General features: G+C 45.9%; 2 protein-coding genes across 3 annotated transcripts in view; one reads left to right on the forward strand and one right to left on the reverse strand.

Annotated features, from left to right (window-relative positions):
* Positions 1-3,291: 3,291 nt before the first annotated feature.
* Positions 3,292-20,348, reverse strand: qtrt2 (queuine tRNA-ribosyltransferase accessory subunit 2). Of its 2 annotated transcripts, none has more exons than XM_062520980.1 (9): positions 20,283-20,348; positions 19,633-19,876; positions 18,165-18,220; positions 15,918-15,994; positions 15,016-15,225; positions 13,975-14,174; positions 10,035-10,186; positions 4,621-4,735; positions 3,292-4,369 (listed from the first exon to the last, which is right to left on the reverse strand). In XM_062520980.1, exons 2-9 carry the CDS (start codon positions 19,830-19,832, stop codon positions 4,132-4,134), a joined length of 1,248 nt encoding a protein of 415 aa, XP_062376964.1. In that variant the 5' UTR covers positions 19,833-19,876; positions 20,283-20,348; the 3' UTR covers positions 3,292-4,131. The 2 variants fall into 2 exon arrangements, with proteins under 2 accessions (XP_062376964.1, XP_062376963.1); XM_062520979.1 differs by having other exon boundaries at positions 10,017-10,186.
* Positions 20,349-20,915: 567 nt separating this feature from the next.
* The window catches only part of ccdc191 (coiled-coil domain containing 191), a 28,738-nt gene continuing 26,101 nt past the window's right edge, over positions 20,916-23,552 (forward strand). The window contains exons 1-5 of the mRNA XM_062520891.1: positions 20,916-20,990; positions 21,983-22,118; positions 22,425-22,580; positions 22,670-23,075; positions 23,335-23,485. Coding sequence (XP_062376875.1) covers positions 20,916-20,990; positions 21,983-22,118; positions 22,425-22,580; positions 22,670-23,075; positions 23,335-23,485 — 924 coding nt within the window. The remainder of the gene's footprint in view (positions 20,991-21,982; positions 22,119-22,424; positions 22,581-22,669; positions 23,076-23,334; positions 23,486-23,552) is intronic.

Raw genomic sequence — 23,552 nt, forward strand, 5'->3', positions numbered from 1 at the left:
GCAAAGTGCAAAGTGCAAAGGCAGGTCATGATATGCCCAAGCTTTAGTAGAAGAAAATAGGATTAGATGTCGTCCTGAGAACCAGGGTTTTATTTTATTTTTTTCTGCAGACAGGAAATTTGTCAAGTGGTTGTCCCTCTGATCGTGAATACACCTTGTCATTTTCAATTTCACGAGATTACTGTGGTGGAACGTGTGAGAAACAATCTCTCCGCTGCTCTCCGCGTTTCAGTAAAAAACTGACATTTGCGCCACTTCATCTCTGGTCGCGCGTGAAAAGCCACTCCTGGATTACCTCTCGTCAAATCAAGTGGAAGTAGGACATCATCTCCACAAGTCTATTGCATTAAATGATACCAATCTTGCGGTTTAGATAGCCGAATAAATCCGAAGACAGCTTTCACAAGCATCCGATTCGAACAAGGAGCAAACAGCCGGTCAACAAAACTACCACTCAGGAGTAACTGACACCTTCACATTCAAAACTTGTGTAAATAAAACATGACATAAGCCTGTGGGAAAATAAAAAGCGATTCCATCTGGAAGCAGATGAAAACAGCCCTCACTGCTGAGAGAAACGGTCAACATGTAGCCAACTCTGGACATGGGCACTAGACCAGGCATCTCGTTTGGCCCAAAATCCTGCTACAGCTAATCTAAAGGCTATAGGAAATCAATTGTACTGGAGTGAGGACCTGAGGCGAAATGCCCAGCTCTGTAAACTGAGTTTATCTCCACTGTCAGTCAGCACGAAGCTTTCTCTCGTAGGCAGGCTTACAAATGGCTTCTCTTCTACAGTATAGCTACCTGCAGGCCAAGAAGAGGAGTGGGTGTTTGTGAATGTCATACACACACTCTCTCTCTCTCTCTCTCTTTCTCTCTCTCTCACACACACACAAATCCTGGATTCACAAAACCTTGAAATACTGAGTTTCTGTCTATCTCATTGTCACAACAAGGTTGTGAGAAGCTTCTTGCACAGCAGGAAAATGTAGAAGTCCCAAAGACGTCCACATCCTTGCCAACACTGGACATGGGCACTGGTCTGGACAAGGCATCCCATTTAGCACAAAATCCTGCTACACCAACAGCTAATCTAAAGGCTATAGGAAATCAATTGTACTGGAGAGCAGACCGTGAGGAGAAAGCACGAAGCTTTCTCTAGTAGGCCTACAAATGGCTATTCCTCCACAGCAGAGCTACCTGCCAGGCCAAGCAGAGGCCACACACACACACACACACACACACATCCTGCAGGATGGCCTAAGGTGGGCTTAGTCTGAAGGAGCACACACCTGTTTCACACCAGACCCTTGTGTGTTGCCATGTTGTGACCTTTCCTTAATGTTACACTCAAGTGCTTCAAATCTGCACACATGCATTCTGATTGCAGGGGAGGCACAGGGCCCCGATTAAATATTTACCGTACGGGATTGGTCCTGACACAACGGGGGTTGGGCCTGGGAAACGGAGCACAATTCCCCGCGGTGCGGCTCTTCCGCGCGACTGATACAGCAACGCTAAATTAATTCTGAAAGGTCCATTCAGTAATCCAACTCCCAGTCCCGTCCTCATCCATCATTCATGGGAAAAAATCTATTTGGGGGAGTGGGGACACATGTCAGGAGTCGGGGTCAGGAGTCTTGGATGGGTCAAGGCTTACCTGGGGACCCACCCCCCCCCCGGTCTCATCACACTCCGTTTCTTTCTGGCCCTGGGGGGATGAAGACGAGTAGCGGCATTATCAAAACTGACGGCATTAATATTTCTTTTATATAACGCCGCGGGGGGGAGATGGCAGGTCGCCACTTTGCCATACGCACACCTTAACCGGCTCGCCCACGCGTCACGTGGCGTGGGTAGGCGACGCTACTACACTTCAGCCTCTGCCGTGGCCACTGAGAAATGCAATCAAGGCTATCAATTATCTGAAGGCCTCCCCCCCCCTCCCCACCCCCCCACTTGATGACTGAGTGTGACTTCAATGTGGCGTCAATCACCTGCCTGCATTTCAAATGGCAATCCTTCTGCCGGAGAGGGGAGCTTGGCGGCCCGGGGACACAAAAATCAGGTCGGGCCGCTCGGAGCGTCAGCAATGTCGTCTCCGCCGCGACTTGGCATCAGTCCGACTCTCCCGAGGACTGAGCTTTCACAGAGAACACCCCCCCCCCCTCCCCAACCACTGTGTGTACAACCAAAAGCAGACAAATTACGAGGGCAGCACTGGGCACTTCATTCATCTTGATGCGGGGAGGAGAAAGAGCACTTTAATTACCGCACTGTGAGCAGGAAAAGCATTTCCACATCGTAGGTCTCTGTCAAACGCTGGATTAACAGACTGTATTTGGCTGCCCCCCCCCCCCCATCCCTTCCTCTCTATCTCTCCTCCCTCTCTATCTCCCTCGTGCTAGCTGGGCGGCCGGCTTCTCATTCATCTCTGGCGACTGAAGGCTGGGATAAATGGAGTGAAGTTCTCGCCGAGGGAGAGCGGGAGAAACTTTTAATGATCTCGCTCGCGCTCTCTCTCCCCGGCGGTAATTGCCCAAAACATGCAGTGACGACCACCTGCCGGGAGAGTGTCGCCGCGCGGCGGCCACTTTTAAAGAGGAAACGAGGCAAGTGGTCACTCAGCATCTTCAAGCAGCAATGTAGCTGCCACTGTGTGTGTGCGTGTGTGTGTGTGTGTGTGTACATGCCTGTGTGCATCTAACAGGCTCCCACAGACACAAACACACACATACACACACACACACACACACACACACACACACACACACACAAACACAAGAAAACACAATCATGCGCATTCTTCTATACATACACAAACACTAGCAGTCAAACACTCTCTCTCACACACACACACACACACACACACACACACACACACACACACACACACACACGCACAGAGGAATCCTTGTAATACTGAGTTTCTGTCTATCTCATTGTCACTACAAGGTTGTGAAAAGCTTCTTGCACAGCAGGAAAACTTAGAAGTCACAAAGACGTCCACTTCCTCGCTATACAGAGTGGCCATTATGGCTTTAAGACACTCTCACCATCTCAGGATCTCTTTCATCCCCATTCACAGAAAATCCTCTCACATCTGTCCATTCCTTTGCCTCTACTGTGGATAATGGCACAAATTGACGTCAAAGTGCCCGTTCTTATCAGCCCGAGATGGTGGAAAAGCAGCCTTGACAGGTGCTGACATGCTGGTCAGTGTCACTGACCCTCTGCTGCCACCCAGGCTCACCGAGAGACATAAGACAGTGGACTAACTGGACCACAGACAGATAGAAAGCTATTTTTAATAAGGGTCCATAATTGGTTGCATAAAATTATAATGAAATGCAGTCAAGTGTTAAAAAAAAAAAAAACCCACAACAGTTAAAAACACAGCGGAGGAAAATTACTTGTTAAGAGTGCCTGAGGGCTAATTTAGCAGACAAAAGGGAAAGCACAGGAGAAGTCACCGCCGCAGGCTGAGTGACATTTAAAGAAAGAATCGCTGATGGAAAAAGTTCTTTTTTTTGCGACACACGAGAAAAGACTAAATTATATACAGCCGGTCACAGACAGCTGATGCTGGTAATTCTTTGTGCAGGGAGGAGGGAGATAACAATTAGTCTGCTCGGAGGTGAGGGCACGCTTCCAACCTATGGCCCCAGGTGAGCCTCCGCGTAACCTAGTAGCCTTTCGCTGGAACGGAAACATGATTAGGAGTGCGTAAACAATCCCCGTCTTCTTCCCCAGAGTCTCCAAAAGCTCCCCAGTATTCAGAGACATTAACTGTCAAATTGCAATCTTAATGACTCATTAAGACAACGATGGCGACAGCATCATCTTCGTTTTGACCGTGAAAACCAAACCATGTTGCATGTATACAGTACATTTAACAGGCTTGGGTTGACAACGGTACACACTATGTACTGAAGGCTAAGGTAAGTTTGATGATTAATATCCCAGGTGAAAGTCTTTGGCAGAGGTGGAAAGTGTCTTTTGGGTCATCTGCTATGCATATATATATATATACAGACAGTATATATATATATACATATATATATATATATATATATATAAAAGTACGGTCCAGGTCCCTGTGAAAGTTGTGCCGGCCGCGCTGCCAGCCTACGGTCCCTGGTCACCTGGGAGCACCTGCTTTTTGAGGTCAGCGAGCCGGTCCTGGGCCAGCGCCCGACGCAGCGCCTGGAAGAAGCCCAGGTAGTGGGCCGTGTTGTGGAGCATGAGCAGCACGCCAGCCAGCAGCTCATTGGTCACCAGCAGGTGGTGCACATACGCCCTCTGGTGGTTGCGGCAGCAGTAGCACGAGCAGCCGGACACCAGCGGGCGGAAGTCCTCCCGGTACCTGTTGGGGGTCAAGCGACAAAAAAAAACGTTTTTTGGACGTGATGGACGAGTCTTACTGAAGTATATCCCACAAGATATTCTGCTTAGCATTTTTCGTCTTTATTTAGACTCTGAAATGACATGCAATGACTGCAAACTGCAGACCGGCTGTTGATGTTGATGCTGATGCTGTTGCCGTCCGTTCGCCAGCGCGGCATCAATGAATAGAAATGAAACGAGGCCGGCGGTTGACCCCTGCGAAAAAATTACCTGCTGTCTCTCAGGTCCATCTCAAAGCGTGTCATCTTCCCGCGAGCGTCGCCGCCGCCGCTGTCACCGTTCTCTCTTGGCACTTCCGCCGTAATGACTTTCTCCTTGTCAAGCACTAACCCCACACACCCCCAGCAAAAAAGAGGGAGAGGGCAAAGAGGGAAAAAAGTCAGTATACAGAACTCCCCCACATACACACATACACACACAATACAAATACACACACAATACACACACAAACACACACATCCTGTCCCGTCCTTGAGGTAGTGCAGTAATCCGTCAAAAAGGTGTTATTCCATTCTTATTCCTTGCTAATGCTCCCTGTGTGCGTGTGAGAGTGTGTGCGTGTGTGTGTATATATGTGTGTGTGTATTTTTTTTTAAGGGTAATGTCCCATTTACACCCCCTTCTCTCCTGATTTAGGGCTGACATTTCGCGGCGTCCTTGGGAGTCCTCAGTCTGCTCCACTGCAATGGACCAAAGTGTGACCTCGTCGGCAACCAATCAGAGTCTACATGACTGCGCCCCCCCCACTCATCAAATTTTCACCAGGTGCACACAGAGATGAGGTGTGTGTGTGGGGGGGGGGGGGGGGGCATCAGTGTTCATGAAATGAACTGTGTGACATCAACGTATGGAAGTAAGTCCATCAGTGTGAATACATGTGTGGTGATGGGTGGGAGCGTGCTGTGTTGGGGTGTGTGTGTGTGTGTGTGTGTGTGTGTGTGTTCGAGTGTGCACATAGGTGTGGTTTGATTTGTTGTGTTACTGTATGTGGGGGGGATATGTGTATGTGTGTAGGTGTATGGGTGCGTGTGCACAGAAGTGTGTTTGAGATTTGGGTGGAAGTGGGATGGTGTGCGGGTGTTTGAGCGTGTACTTTATGTGCATGTGCCTGTGAAGGACTGTGGGAGCGCATGCATGTGTGTGTGTGTGTGTGTGTGTGTGTGTGTGTGTGTTCGAGTGTGCGCATAGGTGTGGTTTGATTTGTTGTGCTATGTTGGGGGGGATATGTGTATGTGTGTAGGTGTATGGGTGCGTGTGCACAGAAGTGTGTTTGAGATTTGGGCGGAAGTGGGATGGTGTGTGGGTGCTTGAGCGTGTACTTTGTGTGCATGTGCCTGTGAAGGACTGTGTGAGCGCATGCATGTGTGTGTGTGTGTGTGTGTGTGTGTGTGTGTGTGTGTGTGTGTGTGCGCGCATCCATTGAGGCACTTCTGACTGTAATGACAAGTCATCTGGACCATGTGTGGCGCGCTGCTGCACTCCGGAACGACCGCGTTGACTCGACACGACAACAGGTGTGCCGGCACCTTAGCCCGCCGCTGATGCCTATTGACAGCTGGAACTCACTAGCCCTGTGACGGGCAGATAAATCAAGCCTCCCATTCTGTACAGGGACGCGATCAATAAATCACCTCCCAAGAGCCATTTGGCCACATGTGGTCACGCTCACGGCTGAGGGGGCAGCGCCAGTGCCGTCGTACAAATGCACACCATCAGTCCACTGGTTTTCTATACACAGACTGGCTACATGCACTGGTTTCAAATACAGATTTTCTTTTTTTTGTTATTTTTGAAGTGAGTATATTTTAGTCCACTGACTGGATTCAAATACAGATTTTCTTGTTTTTTTTCTTTTTGAAGTGAGTATATTGTAGTCCACTGGTTTTCTATACACAGACTGGCTACATGCACTGGTTTCAAATACAGATTTTCTTTTTTTCCCTTTTTGAAGTCAGAACACCTGCAACTTGCTGAGAACGCAATCAGAATATCTATTATATTTGAAAGCCTGTTATGCAAATGCTATACTGTAAATCAGGAGTCATAAACAACAATCCCAAGAGTACAATTTCACGGTGCATTGTTTGATGATGATGCAGAGTTAAGTCACGGGATTGTATAATGGTTCATTAAATTTGCAAAATCTTCTGAAATGCTACAGAAACCATATAAGGGTACTGCGTCACAATTATAAATCCTGTGAAAACGATTCTCATTGAATTCCTTTTGTGGAAACAATGACCGATGGCTGCACCGTCTTACTGCAATATAATACAAGGATAACTGTGTGTCATCATGCATTTCCAACGAGTCTTTGGAAGTGTGAGCAGAAGAATATAACAAATTGGCATTTGTTGGAGAGGTAGACGAATAGAAAGAGAGCGAGTGATGGAGGAAGAGAAGTGGAGAGAAAGAGAGAGAGAGACTGAGGGATAGAGAATGAGAGAAGTGGCAGATGAGAGAGAGAGACAGACTGAGGGATAGAGAAAGAGAAAAGTAGAGAGGAATAGACAGACCAAGGGATAGAGAATGAGAGAGGTGGAGAGAGAGAGAGAACAAAACAGATGATATTGTTGGAGTGTGGAAAGGAGTGCGGAAACGAGCCAGGAAGGTGGTGGTGGTGTGGAAATGTACAGAGGCAGTAGGAGGAGAACCGAGAAGTATCCGAAGGAGAAGGGTACTGTCAGGGGGGGGGGGAGAGTGAGAGAGAGAGAAGCTTGTAAATATGCACACCGACAGAGTAACAGAGTAGGAGAGTAAGAGAGATAGATTGAAGAGAGGGGTAGAGCGAGAGAAAGAGAGAGAAGAGGTGGCCATGGGCAGTCTGGATGGAGGATGGCAGATTGGGGTGAGGCCGTGGCCTCTGTCTCCCAGCAGAGCGCTCTAATTGGCCGAAGAGGGATTTCTCCCCGCCAATCCCCTCCCCCCAACCAACTCTACCTTGTTCACCGGAGGTGGTGGATGCCTCGGACTCGGCTCTGCTCCTAGATATTGTGAAGGCTGGCCAACACCTCCACCAATCCCTTCACCCTCTCCATTCGGTTGAACCCATCAAAACCCTCGCGCACAATCAATTTGTTTTTGCTTGAAACCGGCTTCGTCCAACACATCCCTTCCCCCCCTTACTCTCTCCTTCTACCGCCATGACAGACGAAATCGATTTCTATTTGCAGACCTTTTTCTTTTTATCCTCCTCTATTTCTCTGTCAGAAACTTTTCAGAGATTGCGTCTGAATCGCTCTCCTGCATATTTCACGTTCAGCCAAGTCGGGGCGATGATTGTGGAACAATAGAATTAGTCTGACGGCGCCTTGGGGAGACTGCGCCATTGATTTCAGACAAGGAGTCTCGCGCTTTTGTTTTCCAGGAACCTAATTATTCATTTGACCCGACACTGAGTACATTCAAAGCCGCGCGCCGAACAACCAAGACACTGAAAAGCCTGTTTCTCATTAAGCGCAGACACACTGGGAGTGAACGCATAGCCTCTGACAGTCAAGAATTACTCAAACACACACGCAGGTGTGCTTGTTGGCTCGCTCGCTCGCCTGCACACACACACACGCACAAAGCGCACACACATATCCCCACACACACACACACACACACACACACACACACACACACACACACACACACACACACACACACACACACACACACACACAATCCTTGCCGCCACGACTAACTCTTGATTAATGCATGAATCTTCACTGAAACGACACACACACAGACACACACACAGACACACACACAGACACACACAAAAACTTCACTGCAAAATGCCACCAGACTAAGAGGCTTTGATGCGATTCTGTGGAAATCTAAGCACTGGACAAATCAACTGGGACACATCTATAATATACCAATGTACCATTCAAGCTAACCTGTCATAAGCAGTTACCGTCAGGTTCGACAAACTCTGCATGGCAAGATGGATGTTTACTGTGGACCACTGTGGACACTTCCAGAAAACACTGCCTCTACTAACCAAGACAAGTCAACACCAATCGTTCGCAGCTCTAGCGCCACCACAATCCTCTCTAGCAACAGAGTAGCCCCTAAATGTGCTCGCACTAGCATACAGTAATAAAGGGGCATCACATAAACTCCTCAGAATCTAATGCACATGGCCCCAGCTCATATATCTGCATCATTAACATGGTTACTGTTGGTGTTGCAGTATTGTAATAATACATAGCCTACTCATATATTTCAAGATATTGAGCTTTTCACACTCGCGGCCAATTCAGTTATCAAATCTTGACAGACATGGAAAGCATTTCCAATGCAAGACCTTGGAACAAGTGATTGCAGATATACTGGCTGAACTTAAAGTCTGTATGCAGTTCCAGCGGGAAAGCAATAGAACTCTCATTATTGCCGGAGAGAACCACACCGGCGGGTCATCATCGCAATGGTACGCCGTCAGATTCTTGAACCACTTTACAGAACTTCTGCTGCGCTCAGCCACAAACTAATGTAACTCATGGGGCTGATCCATAAAGTTAGTTTCAAGCTGTGTGATAGCTGTTTTATGCTACATTTGACATTTTCCCTGAGTACTTTTCAGTGGGTGATATATCAGGATTAAGTAGAGGCAAAACAGACCTCACTTCTAATCTGTGATTTTCTATTTTAGATGCATTATACTCCAGTAAGCTACTAAATTGACTATCACTGCATTAAGCCGAACAGATGCTGCATACGATTTGGGTCCAATTTTAGCCCTGACAAATTTGAGAATCAGGCAGAATTCCCATCTGATTCAACATGCATTTTGAACAGACTTATGATCCCAGTTAGAAGACATAACCATCAAGTTCCAGGCTGATCCAAACGGGATTTTAAACACATCAGAAATGTTTGTCGGCTGTCTTGTAGTGTGAGCAGTTCCAGCCATCACAACCGGCTGAAACGTGTATTGTGAGTTACCGCAGCACAGTGTCTGCCAGGCTTCTGGCCCACTTCAGTTCAAGGTTACACTACTACCAGACTATCAGTAATATGTGTTAAGGTGACCGAGCCTGCTCTGAGCAATGTTGCCAGGAAATCACTTGATTGGCTCCATGTGTTCTGATTCATGATCATTTGCCTGATGGTTTAAGGTGCAGTCAGATATTGCACAGGAAGTAGCATTGGTTTGTGTTTATGTTAATATTTACATTAGTTAGCAGGTTTTGTGCAAAAAAACGTATATATATACATTTATATTTATATCTTAACCATATAGTCCTATCTTCAGTACTCCCAGACAACTTCCACACAGCGTTTCGTCTTTGTTTGAGGGACAGGCTGACCCTAGTTTGTTTGTTTCCAGTTTTGGAGCCTGGGATGCCTACAGAGACCATGTTTTTTTACAGTACAATCACGGAGTGGGCAGCCAGCGGTCGTGAGGAGATGAATGTGACAAAAATTATTATGGGCTTGAAATGCGCATAAAATCCTTGACTGCACCTTTAAAGTTCTCCAGATGATCATTTGTTGTGCAATGTGTTGGGCAGGGGCAAGTGCCCGAACAACACTGCTCAGCATCAACTTGTCAAAAATGTTGGCATGTGTTATGTGTCTGCATGAGAGGAGTGGGATGGCTGACTGTAGCACACCTGTCGGGGTCCTGGTACCTGCTCTCTCCGGGTCGGGCTCAATGTCGAAGTCGAAGCACAGGGCACAGCCTCGCTCCGCCACCTGGTAAGGGAAGAAGCTCTCGAACAGGTCGACTCCGGCCTCCACACAGTCAAGGACCTCGTCAGGACGGCCAACACCCTGCAGTAGCCTAGACACAGCAAACACACACACAAACTGTGAGCATATTCACATACAAATACACCACACACACACACACACACACACACACACACACACACACACACACACACACACACACACACACACACACACACACACAAATATTTCACACACAGCTAAACACAAAAAGACAGAGATAATTGCACAAAACCACAAACGCACACACACACAACACAAAAAGACGCCAGCACACATACTCAGCATAACCCCCGCATGAATAAAAAAGGAACCACTTAACCATACCAGTCTGATTCAGTGCCAAGCAAACTCACTGAAAAGCTCACTGCAACTGCCAGTTTCCAAACAGAGCTGGCACATCATGAGCCTGTTTCCTTCAAAGCCAAAATATTTGGAGACGTACAAACACAATTTAGGACCCTGGGGATTTCATTTTTAAGGCCTGGCATGTCAAATGCCACACAAATGATGTGCAAAAATCGACTTTCTCTCCACGTTGCTCCCATGCGCTAATTATAACACCATTATAGCGTCAATCATCAGAGCACGTCAGCAGCAGACTCATTTTCTTCCTCTACTTCATCTGCCAGCTTTTGGCATGTCTCACTCGCTGTCGTTATCGACACACGTGAGAGGAATCCGCAATCCCTCCATTAGCCTAACCGCCAAGCATTCGCACAAACACGACAAAGCTTGTCAACGTGACGATTTACTCACATTGGAACAAAAAGGTTTTAAGAAGGCATGAAATTGGTGAGATGCGCCGTTGGTCGGCTGCCTAATGAGAAAACGCTGATGCAACTTTACATTGTTTGCCCTGAAATAAAGCATTTCCTATAATCTCTGATGTCGCTCTCAGCAACAGAGCAGCGGATATTCTTAAACGATGTGTCAATCGGATTCGGTTGGCTCCTTCCCAGACACAGCAGACACTGCAGTTGACAGTCCCAGGAACGAATGTGGCCCAGATCTGGATTAGGTGTGGACCACATCTCTATACTGCTCAAGACTGCAGGCACAAATTCAGTACAGTGAAGTGAATGGGATTTAGCAGCTGCTTTTATCCAAAGCATCAGTGACTGGCAATGTTTAGGTGTGAAACCCAGACCCAGCTAACCCTGAGACATGCCCCCCCATTCAGCCTTGGGCCAGGACAGCAATGGAGTGTAGACTCTGATCCAGGTCAGAAATGGTACCATTTCTTCCTCTCTCTGTGTGTGTGTGTGTGTGTGTGTGTGTCTATATCTTTCTTTCTCTCTCTCTCTCTCTACACATCAAATGCCCTCCTCCTCCCTTCTTGTGAGAACTGCTGTTGATTGCAGACCTTGACACACTTTTGCTGAGTGCGCTTGGAAAAGCACCTCACTAAAGGATTGAGAGGGGGGAAAGAAGTTGGGGAACTGGGCAGCTGCCTCACCCCTTTGTGAGGACACGACCAGTCACATGGCCATGCTGGTCACATGCATCAGCCCAAATATGGCCCAGCGAGTCTTAATACATCAGCCCACAGGTGTGCTGCCTTCTTCAGGCTCATAATGCTGTTGAATGCTCTTACTGTTGCACTGGTGATTTGTGTGGGGAGATGTGCACAGCTGTATCATCACTGAAGCCAACAGGCAACTTCGCAGACGTGCAGGCTAAGACCCGTTGGCACCCCACCCCCACCCAGCCCGGAAAAAACACATGTCATCAATCTTCAGCAATGGCGAGAAAAAGGAAAAGTCTTCAACATGTGCCATGAGGACGGACTAGCACATAAATCATCTGCTTCTTCCACTAAGCAACACAGGGGTTAGATCACATAGAGGGACTAAGGATCATATTTTACCGCCAAACAGCAACACTGACACCATCGATTTTTTTTTTCTTCAGGAAAACGTCCCTGTAACGTCTTCCAGGCAATATTTCCTCATAACTATCTTGGTTCTGATTGGCTGCCGCTGCCATAACTTCCTGTCAGTAGATCCATACTCCCTGAGCCTCATGCTTGCTGCTGGGAATGTGCCTGGCTCTACAAGAATCACATGGCACGGAATGAGGTCAGTAATCAGGTGACAACCTGGGGTGCTCTAAATTCGATTTCTATAGACGACACTCAAGGCTCTCCCCATGCAGCCTCCATCTAAAAAGAGCTGTCCTGAGCAGCCCAGAATGTATTTAGCGGGGAGATTCGGACTTGCTGTAAACGACAGGGATTTGCTACAGGCTTGTGTTGTATGCTTGACATCTCTCTTGCAGCTCATTTGAACGGGACAACAGTCCTGTTGAGAGACCTACGGGAACAAGAGAGCAACAAGAAGGGAAAACGGGGAAAAAAAAAAAAACCAGAAACCTAATCTCAAGTGTTGACACTTTTTTGTTTGTTTGTTTAGTTTGTTATGAAAATGAAATCCTAGCAAATGGGTCCACCAAGGCAAGCCAAAATACTCATGATGAATAAAATAATGCTTCAGTTCGGCTCATTTTCTACTTTCGAGAAAAATGTTCTGAAACTATCATAGTCCAGCACAGGGAATTATACATGCTTTTATGCACACAATTCTGAAACATTATTAAAAACGGCTTAAGAGTGTTCTTGTTTTTTTTTCTTTTGGGACAAGCAACAAAGCCTAGCAAAAAACACAAGCACACAACAAAACGATGAAAAGCAAGCACATCAGCTCAAAGTGGCCCTAATAAGCTCGGGCCCCACATAAGTGTCCTCTGAAGTCTGACTCCAGTCACGGTTTATAGCTTAAGCAGGCAATTATGAAGTGTGCACACTCACGATATGCACAACCACAAAGGAAAAACACATTCAACTAGGAAGGCAAATATTTCTCTCTCTCTCTCTTACTCTTTCTCTCTATCTCTCTCTCCTTGAACCTTTTGGGTGTCACTGCACTGCCGCTACAATTTCTGATGACCTGGTACAGCCTGTGAAGTGAACCGGTTCCTGATCAGTTCAAGGAGTGGTTCCTACTAATGATGCCCAATGGTCTTCTGACAGAAGTTACTAAAAGCTTTTCTAGAGTGAAAAATAGGCACCCCCACTCAACCCCACCCCACCCCACCCCCTACTCTCCTCTCCACTCAACCAAGCCCGTATGGATTCTCTCTGCCCCGGGGGCGATCTCAATAAGATGCCTACCCCTATGTGGGAAGCCGGGGCTGAGTGTGGAGTTAGGATTGATACGCCTCATTAGCTCACTAGGAGTCAAGCTGGAAATTCACCCAAATTCCAAGACGACCTCTCCAGTCTCCTTCTCCTGATGTTTTTCCCACATCCCAGCGTCTCCCAACGAGGACCAGTTGCCATGACTCCCGTGAGGAAACGCGAGCATGTTGCCATGGTTCCTGGGCGTCGCGGGGCGCATAATCAGCCGAGGGAGATGGGAAGGCACGGGGGAGTCGGCCTCTCAATCTCCAGCAGGGAGAGGGACAGAGAGAACGCGCACCTGGGATTGCCTTTGCGTCCGTGTGTGTGTGTGTGTGTGTGTGTGTGCGTGTGTCTGTGAGTGTGTGAGCAAGTGTCTATGAGCATGATTTTGTGTGTGTGAGATGGAGAGCTGGAGAGACAGACAGAGTGGGATAGCGAGTGTGTGTGTGTGTGTGTGTGGTCCAGGAGAAGACCGCATGGATGGATGCAGTTGCATATGTGTGTGCAAAAAAGAGATCAAGAGAAAGAAAGTGGAGAGCGCAATCTGTGCATACTATATGTGCATGTGAATAAGTGAGAGAGTATAATGAGTGTGTGTGTGTGTGTGTGTGTGTGTGTGTGTGTGTGCTTTACAGCAGGGATGTGTTGCAGGGATTCACCTGGGTTTGTCTTGAGGTAGCTCAGCCATCGTTGCGGCAATCAACTGGTTCCGTAAGTCGGTCCCCATGGCGCCCGGCTGGAAACCGTCCAGAACGAAGCCGGAGACCGGCCGCTTGGCTGTCTCGCGCGCCGACCGCAGCCGTTCCTCCTGCACGTCGCCCCCCTCCACCACCCCGAAGATCTCAGCCCCCGCCAGCGCCTGAAATAGGAACGCACGGATATCACTCAGGGCACGTCGCTAAAGCGAACACCGACACTTTCCATACGATACAAAGACACGCCGCTGAGCACGTAAAAGCTGTAGATCTAAAGAGGAGCTGTGTGCATCTTCAGCACTTTGAGGAACATCTTCAGTGCCGGTGTCAAAGCCCTCGAGCGTGTGGTGTTCTACGCAGCAGGGGGGCTACAGAAAATTGCTCTCGACTCTCTGACAAACATCTGTCAAACACTCTGTATCTGCCGTGCAAGCACTTCTGAGCTGAGCGAGCAAACGAGAGAGAGAGAGAGAGAGAGAGAGAGAGAGAGAGAGAGAGAGGAGAGAGAGATCTAGAGAGAGTGTAGGAGGACAAGTGTTTAGAAGGCTGTGGGTGTAGGGTATAGATGCAAATAGACTGTTATTATGTCTGCATCTGAATGGCTACAGCTATGCCAGGGTCAAAGGTTAGGTTCTCCGGTCAGAGAGAAAAGTGCTGTAGTGTTATAGATAAACAATAGAAAGTTTAGCCTAAATGCATATCGAAAATGATTACATGGAAATGTTATGGAAATTAGTAGTCAAATGTCTACCTTTAAGAGGGGGGAAAAAAACCTTCAATTTACTTGTCCACTTACAAGTGCACAGCATTAAATTATAGTGCTTTGTCCTTTGTACACCATATTCTAATGTAAGTAATGCATGCAAAACACAGCACACAAAACAAAACAAAATACACAAGACTGATGCAGCAAGCCTCTGCAAAAACATGTAAAAGACACAGGTTTTTAAACAATACTTAAACAATTATATTTTCTGTATGTTTGTGTGGGTGTGTACAGTGTACCTGTGTTTTCTGATGAAGGACGAGACACTCGTCCAGATGGCTGAGGGTTCGGTCCACCGCCTTGCGCACCCTCTTGCGTGTGGTGTTCTCCTGGCCGGTCTCTCCGTCGGCCATGCTCTGGTACCAGTCTGGCTGGACGGCCGCCTGGAGAGCCATGTACTTCTGCACGGTCAGCTCGATCCGACCGCCGCTGCCCCACACAGACACCGTCTGCAAAACCACACCCAGGCATCAAACCGTGTCTATGACCCTAAGGCGTCTATGAAGGCCAGTAAAATGAAATGTTCGATTAAACATGCTGTCTGCTATTCAGTTCCAATACAATTTTTGTTATATTCAGTCAATTGCTCCTTGAGGTTCTCTAGCCATGCATTCAACATGTGCAGTCGACTACAATCACAGGCAAAAGTTTTGGCAGTAACAAACTTTTTGGGTTTTGCCAAACTTTTCTGCTTCAGTTTTTGTGGTGCTGTTTAACATTGTTTCTAGATTATTTTGCAGAGCTACAAGATGCATGTTACCAGTAATTCATTGCAAATAGCTTGTATGCTGCTGTTCATGCTTGGTTAATGGGAAACCAATCTCATGGCTCAGAAGGAACCCTAAACAATTCCAGCCAATCAACACCTTGCTGAGGGAAAATGAATAGAGGCGTGATGTACTGTATGACTGGCCGTTCAGCTTAATTAACAAACTTGTTGTTGTCATCTTTAATTACGAACACACATCTAGTGGTCAGGGTTGTGCAAAATTCCAGTTAATTGGATTGAAAATGGCTCTTGAAGTTCAATTGAATTCTTGAATTTCGTTTGCATTTCAATTGAGGTAGCAAACCGGAAGCAAAATTGCAATTTGAATTTTTGCACAACCCTGCTTGTGGCATGAATGGCTTCAACTCTGACCTTATTGGTGATGTAACCTGGAGGGTTGGGCGAGGCCGGGTCATGGAGAGAGCAGTACATCACCGTGTCATGGAGACCTGCGGCCAGAGAGATGAAGGGCATTAAGGTCTCACAATACGCTTCTGACATTTAGCGTCTGGAACAGTAATTGCTGAAGTCGTGCAAAAACATTAGTGCATACAAACAAAAGGTTACAACCTTTGCTAAAGACTATCAAGTGAGGAGATGGATTTTTTTTATTTGTAAGGCTTTAACTCATTGCTCAAATCCATGGTCCCCCTGCAGCAATACTCAGGAAAGGGCTCCTCCACACTTGTTGTGACTGTACTGTAATTATATTTCTAATCTTCAGCTTGTTTGCTGAGGGCAAGAAATGGCTCAGTGATTCGCTCGACAATCTACCCTTCTCTCTCTCTCGTGCTCCCAGGGTGCCCCTCTTTATTCTGCCTGCTCTCGCCTAATCTCGTGCGCTAGGTAGCGTTGGATGAAACGCACGTTTACAACGCTCACAGTTTGCCCTTCCAAACAGCGCCAGCTGAAACCAAGAAACAGCAAGAGACTATACCATAGCAATAGATCTCAATTGTCTTGATCAAAAACAGTCCGAACAAAATAAGAAACAGAATCTTATTAACTATGTCTAATGTAAAAAGGAAATTAATCTATGTGATGTTTACAATACCCTATTCCCAACGAGCTCAGGAATAATCATCAGAGAAACACATTCTCTTCATGTCGGTGTGAGTAATTAAGTGTAGGAGGCGGGTATATGAGGACTGCCATGTAAATAAGGCATGAATTCAGTTCAGCTACTTAAGCGCTCGCAGGCCATGCAGCCTACATGTGCGACCTAATTTCAAAAGAACATCATACAGAATGCACTATGTATGCTACAATTGTAGATAGTCTATGTGAGCAAAGAACATTTTTCAAGTTCTTGGTTTTGTTTGATATGTGTGTGTGATATGTGTGGATCCAGAATGTTTTCAATTCTCTCATGCTTTTAACCAATTTCCCCCACAGTTGCATTTGAAAATCTCTAACTTATCGTGTCTCGTGCATAGCATATCTATCAAACTTTACCAAAGTGTGTGTACTTTCCAATATGGCTAACCAGCCAACTCAAAAACTAGGCTATAAATATTCAACAGTCAATTACTCTGCTCTTAGCATTTATAGCCCCTACGGCATGGATGGGTGTAAGTGAGTGAGTGAGTGAGTGAGTGAGTGGTAAAAGAATAATGAACAAGGATGGCGACAGGGGAATGCGGAGTTGTTCATTGTGAAGAGAGAACAGCATGTGCTACCTGGAGAAAATAAATGAGCGAAGCGTGCGAATGTGAGCATCTTTGAGACGGGACTGGAGATGACTGATACCAATCTGGCCCTGATCTGGGACAAATCAGGATCAGATGCAGATTTAATTCAGACTCAACCACTGCATATGACCTATTTTAAGGATTAAATTAAAATATTTCCACCAAGTTCCACTCATAAAACTGGAGACAAATATAAGCCATATTGAACTACCGGTAATATGTTTCACGAAGCACCAATATTAAAAGGGTATCATAAAAGTTACAATACCCCATTTTTTTGGGATTGATAGTTTATGATTGGTGTTTTAATTGTGTTTTAATGAAAGGCAAATTTGCTGTCAGTTAAAAAAAAAAAAAAATGCATTTTCTGAAATCTGTAGGTCTAAGCTATTACTGATATTTATATATTTTTTGCTGTAGTATCTTTCCAGTTTTGGTATCTAGATACTTAGGCAAGTTATCATACCGAAATCATAATGTTGATATCGTGCTAATGCTGTATTGAAGAGTCAGGAAGGTAAGATGTGAAACTCAACAATCAACATGGGCTCAACATGACAGCTGATAGCTAGCATGGGTGTTCCCATCCTGCCTTGCGCGGTGATTTCATTCACGCTGCTAAGGCAGTCTGGAAACTCCCACCCCATGAGCTATGCACAGACACATTTGATAGACATCCGTGGAGTGGCGCCCAATGAACGGATCTGGGCATTTTTTCAAATAAAGAAAATGAACGTCTGGTTGCCAGACCACGTCTCATTTGAGAAGTGGTAGGCGCTAGCCAGGCTAGCTGATAGCAACAATCTGACACAAAAGCAAAATGGTGCGATACTTTTGTTTCAGTAGTATGAAACTGGCTGTTGTTTTTCAGGAACACTAATGAGAATGTGAGATGAGAGCAGTACCAGGGAGTGTTCATAATGCTCACCTGCAAACTTCCGTACTCCCTCTTTAAATTCCTCCAGCACCTCCTGGTGTTCTGCCCTGTGGGACACCGAAAACACATTAAGCACAAACTAATTAAAATAAACACATTACGCATACATACATTTCCTTTTATGTTTGGATGGAAAAAAACAATTGAGTGACACTAGATGGACTGACAATATGAGGAGTGCCGTAAACAACACTGTTCCACTTCAAAACTCCTCCTCAACCCTCAGCCTCTTCCCCCAGCTACCAATCTCACAGCCGCCATCTTTGCTTCATTCTTCATTGACAACGTAGTGGCTATGTAGTCAGTTCTCTGAACTGTGCAGTCACAACCTGCCTCCTCAGGCTATAAGGGCACAACATGAAACCAAGCAGCAGCCCTACTCTATACCTTCAGTCTTCTCAGGTGTGACACATCATTTCCTTCAATCACCCCTCTCACTGACAGCGAGGTGTCTATACTCCTGACATGCAGCTGTCCTGCCACAAGCCGTCTGGACTCTATTCCAGCAGATATCCTCCAAAGCATATGTGACTCCTCTCTTGCTCCTAAGGCTGCAAGAAACATATGTGTCATGACTGATAACAAGCAAACCTTGTCAGGCCGTGTTGCCTCTGTCACCCCGTTGTGCTTCACTCTATCTAATATAAGAAAAATCAGGCCGTAACTAACCCGACACGCAATCCAGCTCCTAGTTAAGACGCCCTCCTCGCAGGCTTTCTGGCTTGTGCAGTAAAACCAATACATACTGAAGGTCCAGGACATGGTGGCATGTCTGGTTTTCAATCAACTGAAAAGGGCAAATGATATTCCGCTGTTCACAGTCCCTCTGCATCAAATTCAAGTCACTAATGCTTGCTAACAAAGTGGTGGCTGGGTCTGCCTCGACCCACTTAAATGCTCTCATAAAGACTTATGCTTCCCCCCGTCCTCTGCGCCCCTCCAAGGAACATTGTCTGGCACTGGCCCCCCTACACACACGGCAATCCAGACTAATTCCATTAGCAGTCCTCTAATGGTGGAACGACCTGCCAAATGGCATCAGTAGGGGCGCCCCTCTCTAGCTTCAAGAAGCTCTTGAAGACCCAACTTTCCACAGATACCTCCTCTCCAAAAACTTCTAACAGCCTAACATGCACTTCTCACTCTTCCTCCTCTATCCCCTTCTTCTACACCACTTTAACTTGCACTTTAACGTCTGCACTCTCATCATAGTCCTGATTGATGCAGTATTTAAAGGTCTCCTTTGCACTGTATTTTGAATACTATGACTTATTTTAGTAAGTTGCAAAAAAAACTGTCTGCTAAATAAATAAATAAATGTAAGTGTGTGTGTGTGTGTGTGTGTGTGTGTGTGTGTGTGTGTGTGTGTGTGTGAGAGAGAGAGAGAGAGAGAGAGAGAGAGAGAGAGAGAGAGAGAGAGAGAGAGAATGATGTGCTTGTGTTTGTGTAAACAACTCACAGCGTGGAAAGGGTCACTTGTGAGACAGCAGGCAGATTGGTCAGAGTATGTAGGGTATCTTGAGTCAAGTGAGGTACTGAGCCACAGCGTGTATACAGCAAGCATCCGGGAGTTTCAAGAGAATGCTGCCCTGTCTTTCCTAGTCCTGTCAGCACACCTAACCGACATCCCTGTACAACTCGAGATATCTCCAGCTTCATCACTTGAATTTCGTGGAAGTCGCTGAAGAGTAGTTGATGATGCGCTAAGACACAAGAAATATCAAGGCACTTTATGAGTTTCACCAAGGCAAACACGACATAAATTAAGACACAAGCATTCTCAAGACATTAACGTTGACTGACTTAAAATGCGAATGTCTTCACGGATTCAGCTGTCAAGACTATCGTCTGACAACAGAAACGTTAGGCAGCATGTGAGCATCGCTGAAATTATTCACTTCACGGTTTCAATTCTGATAGCATGTGCTAGCATAGTAGGTTAACGTTACCATCAGTTATACCAAGATATAAATGTATATTTGTGTAATACCATTAGGGTTGTTCAAGCAATTGTAGATTTCTGCTTCTTTGCATCATCATTCTAATGAACTGAGGTGTAGCCTTATATTGTAACGTAAAGATAAACAATCAATCCAACCATACACTTACCGCATGTAGCACGTGAAAACTACACGTCGCGTGTCCCTTGTTTACCACGTCATCGTGAATGTAGCGAGGAAAAGGGCGGAGTTCAAGTATGAAAACAAAAACTTTTTGTACAAAACTACAAAGTTAGTCATCAAATAGGTAATCGCAAGAATGTCAAGTGGCAACCAATTCATCAGCGGACACCATAGTTCAAACACAGACAAGTGTTTAAGACAGACACCGATGCTTATGTAGGCTAATTTATGTTATGCATTCGAGTATTATAAGAGCTCTGGTATTATTTTCCTAATTTTCATGCATAGATGTCAAAATTGCAGCAAGAGGCCATTGCAGTTGCTATAGTAACAGAAAAGACGCTTTGGATGGTACTATATTCTGGGAGTTGTGGTTTGGTTTGGCCGAAGATAATTACGACCGAAGCAAGTCAATAGTACTTATCAACTACAATACCCAGACTCCATTTCGGTCCAAAGTAATTCCCAGAAGTTTACATCTCAAACAAGAAGACAACAACACCGTCTTCTTTGGAAATATTACATTTGGAAAATAAATATTAGGCCTAAGTCGGAAGTGTCTATTTGATACAATTTTAGTATCATTAGCCTATAATTATATTTTCTACGATCCTCCATTATGAAAGACGGACACAGACCCGACCTTTTCCGCTGGAAAAAAATAACTCAGAGCAAAAAACCATCAACCACGAAGGTAGCCTAAAGCTTATTGTCATATCCGAAGTTCCGATAATGTGAATGTTTGACAACTTAATGAAGATTTGTAGAATGATTAGAATTTGCTTGGGTGATGTCCACTTTAGCTTTGGCCATGGGGCCAATTCAAGCTTCCCAGTATTTCTTGTAGATTCTAGCACTTATTAATTTTTTTTAGACGTTTGAGGCCTAGGTTGTTAAAGCCCGTCCATAAATGTAAGGATCATTTCCTAAATTTGATTATTTCTCATTTTAAGTGATATAATTGTCTAGGCTAATTCTCGTCTTCAATAGGCTATTGCAAATATGCTCAACACCAGCTCAGACATCAGTAGTCAGGGCAGGCTATTGCTGTAGCCTATGTGAAAATGTAGGGAAGAAATCACTCCAGTTTTGGCCTCTCTACATTACTGAATATATCACACTTTCTAATATGTCCTTGTGAGGTATAGGCTATTTGGCATAGCCTATCCTGGGTGAGGCAAGAAAATTAGGGGTAAATTATGTGTAAGTAGCTACTTTGTATCGAAGAGCTCACAGCTTTTCCAGCAGCTTTATCTGGATGGATCTGTATGCTGCAGCCTGTGTCTGGTGAAATTGCTATGCCAAACTTTTTTGCCAAATGACCTTTAATGCCATAAAGATAACAAGTTTGCACTGATTTCCCTCCTGTTTATTTACTGTAGGTCCAACGTGATAGCCATGATATAGACCACTGGATAAAGGTAGGTAGTTTAATGCACAACCCTCTCAATCTTTTAATCTCTGTCTCAGAATGAGTAATGAGTAGGCTGTATGTGGTCCATTTGATGGGCCTTTTATGTAAAGCTACAAAACACACACACACACACAAACACACACACACACACACACACACACACACACACACACACACACACACACACACACACACACACACACACACACACACACACACACAGAGACAAACATTTCCCTTGCCCCTGTAAAAATTATCATTTTTTCCCTTAGAGAGTGGAGAAAGCTTCAGAGTTTGCAGTCTCTGAGGTTTTCTCCCTTAAGAAATCCAAGACTGGCATTCATCATCAGGCAGTTTCATTACAGAGCACAGATCAATTGCAAGACCATGATGAGGCATACGATGAAGGTAAATTGTAACAAATATGACCACCATAATAGTATTCAACATGACCATAACTTTCATCACAAGTTCTGATTATGAAACAAAAGGCATGCAGTGCTCAGATATATCATCCAGTGTAATAAAACATGAGATATCATGTGTGAACTCACATGTAGTGAATGCAATAACATGTAGTAACAAGCACATGGTTGTGTTAAAAGCAATTCTCACTTATAGCAGGGAGTACACAGAGGACTTTCTGAAGCTGGGAGTCCTTTTTGGTGTATGCTACTTCAGTACTCAATGTTCCTATTGCTCCTTACTCTGTAGCGCAGGCAATTCTGAGCGAATGGATGAACCAAAAGGTGCGCCTTGAACTCGAGATGGATGATGAAGAGGAGGAGGACATTACAAACTACAAAATAGGGGCCCCTGCGTCGAGGTCACAGAATCGTTCAGCTGTGCCACAGTGCAAAAGTTTTTATGGTATTATTTGTTTGTTTGGTTTCATTTTTGATTAACTGCTGTGGTGTTACAATTGTTATTTCTCACCTTCGCACATCCTGGTCCCTCAGACATGTATACCAACCTGGAGCAGGAAGAGGAAAGCTCCGTGGTGAATAACATCCTGCAGGAGCTCATGGAGCACGACGTGTTGGATCCTGGGATAGTGGAGGACCTGAGTCTGGACTCTGCCGACAGGGCCAAGAGGAGAACACGGAACCCGGGCCTGACCATGGAGGTGCGGCACCGACAGGTGAAGGAGAACCGACTGAAGAGAGACTTGGAGCGGGACAGGGAGCGGCGGGAGAGGGAGGCGCAGAGGGAGGTGCGCGAGGAGGCCCAGAGGAGGGTGAGGGAGGAGGAGAGGAGACGTCAGCAGGAGGCGCGGAGGAAAGACGAACTCCTGCAGCAGGAGGTGGTGCGGCTGCGCCGAGAGATGGAGGAGAGGAGAGCCGTGGAGCAGCTTGCTCGGAGGATGTAAGGTTGCCATGGCTACGGCTGGCCCACATTTAGAGCCGACAGTGCCTTTTTCTCAACACTGTTGATACAAAAAAAAAGTTCTCAGTTCATGTGCGAGCAAAAAGTGAAAAGAGTTCCAAGTTCCATAAAGCAAAATAATCAAAGGTCTTTAGGAGAGCAAATAAAGCGTGTGTGGGTGTTTGTGCTTTTCACACTTGGATCGTGTTTTGTGTTCAGAGGCATTATATGTCTAAGAGGCACTTGTTCTTTGTTGCAGGGAAAGAGAGAGGCACCACAGAGAAGCCAAGCAGAGAGAAACTCGGTCCATTAAACCTGCAGCGCTCGCATTACACTCCCAGAAGCAGCGAGACGAGGAACAACTTGTGCAAGAGCAGGTGGAGGCTAGAGTCCACATGCTGAATCTACAAGTGAGGATTTGGATTTGTTGTCTGTGTGTGTGTGTGTGTGTGTGTGTGTGTGTGTGTGTGTGTGTGT

Source organism: Sardina pilchardus, chromosome 19 (genome assembly GCF_963854185.1).
Source record: "Sardina pilchardus chromosome 19, fSarPil1.1, whole genome shotgun sequence".
NCBI classification, from domain to species: Eukaryota; Metazoa; Chordata; class Actinopteri; order Clupeiformes; family Clupeidae; genus Sardina; species Sardina pilchardus.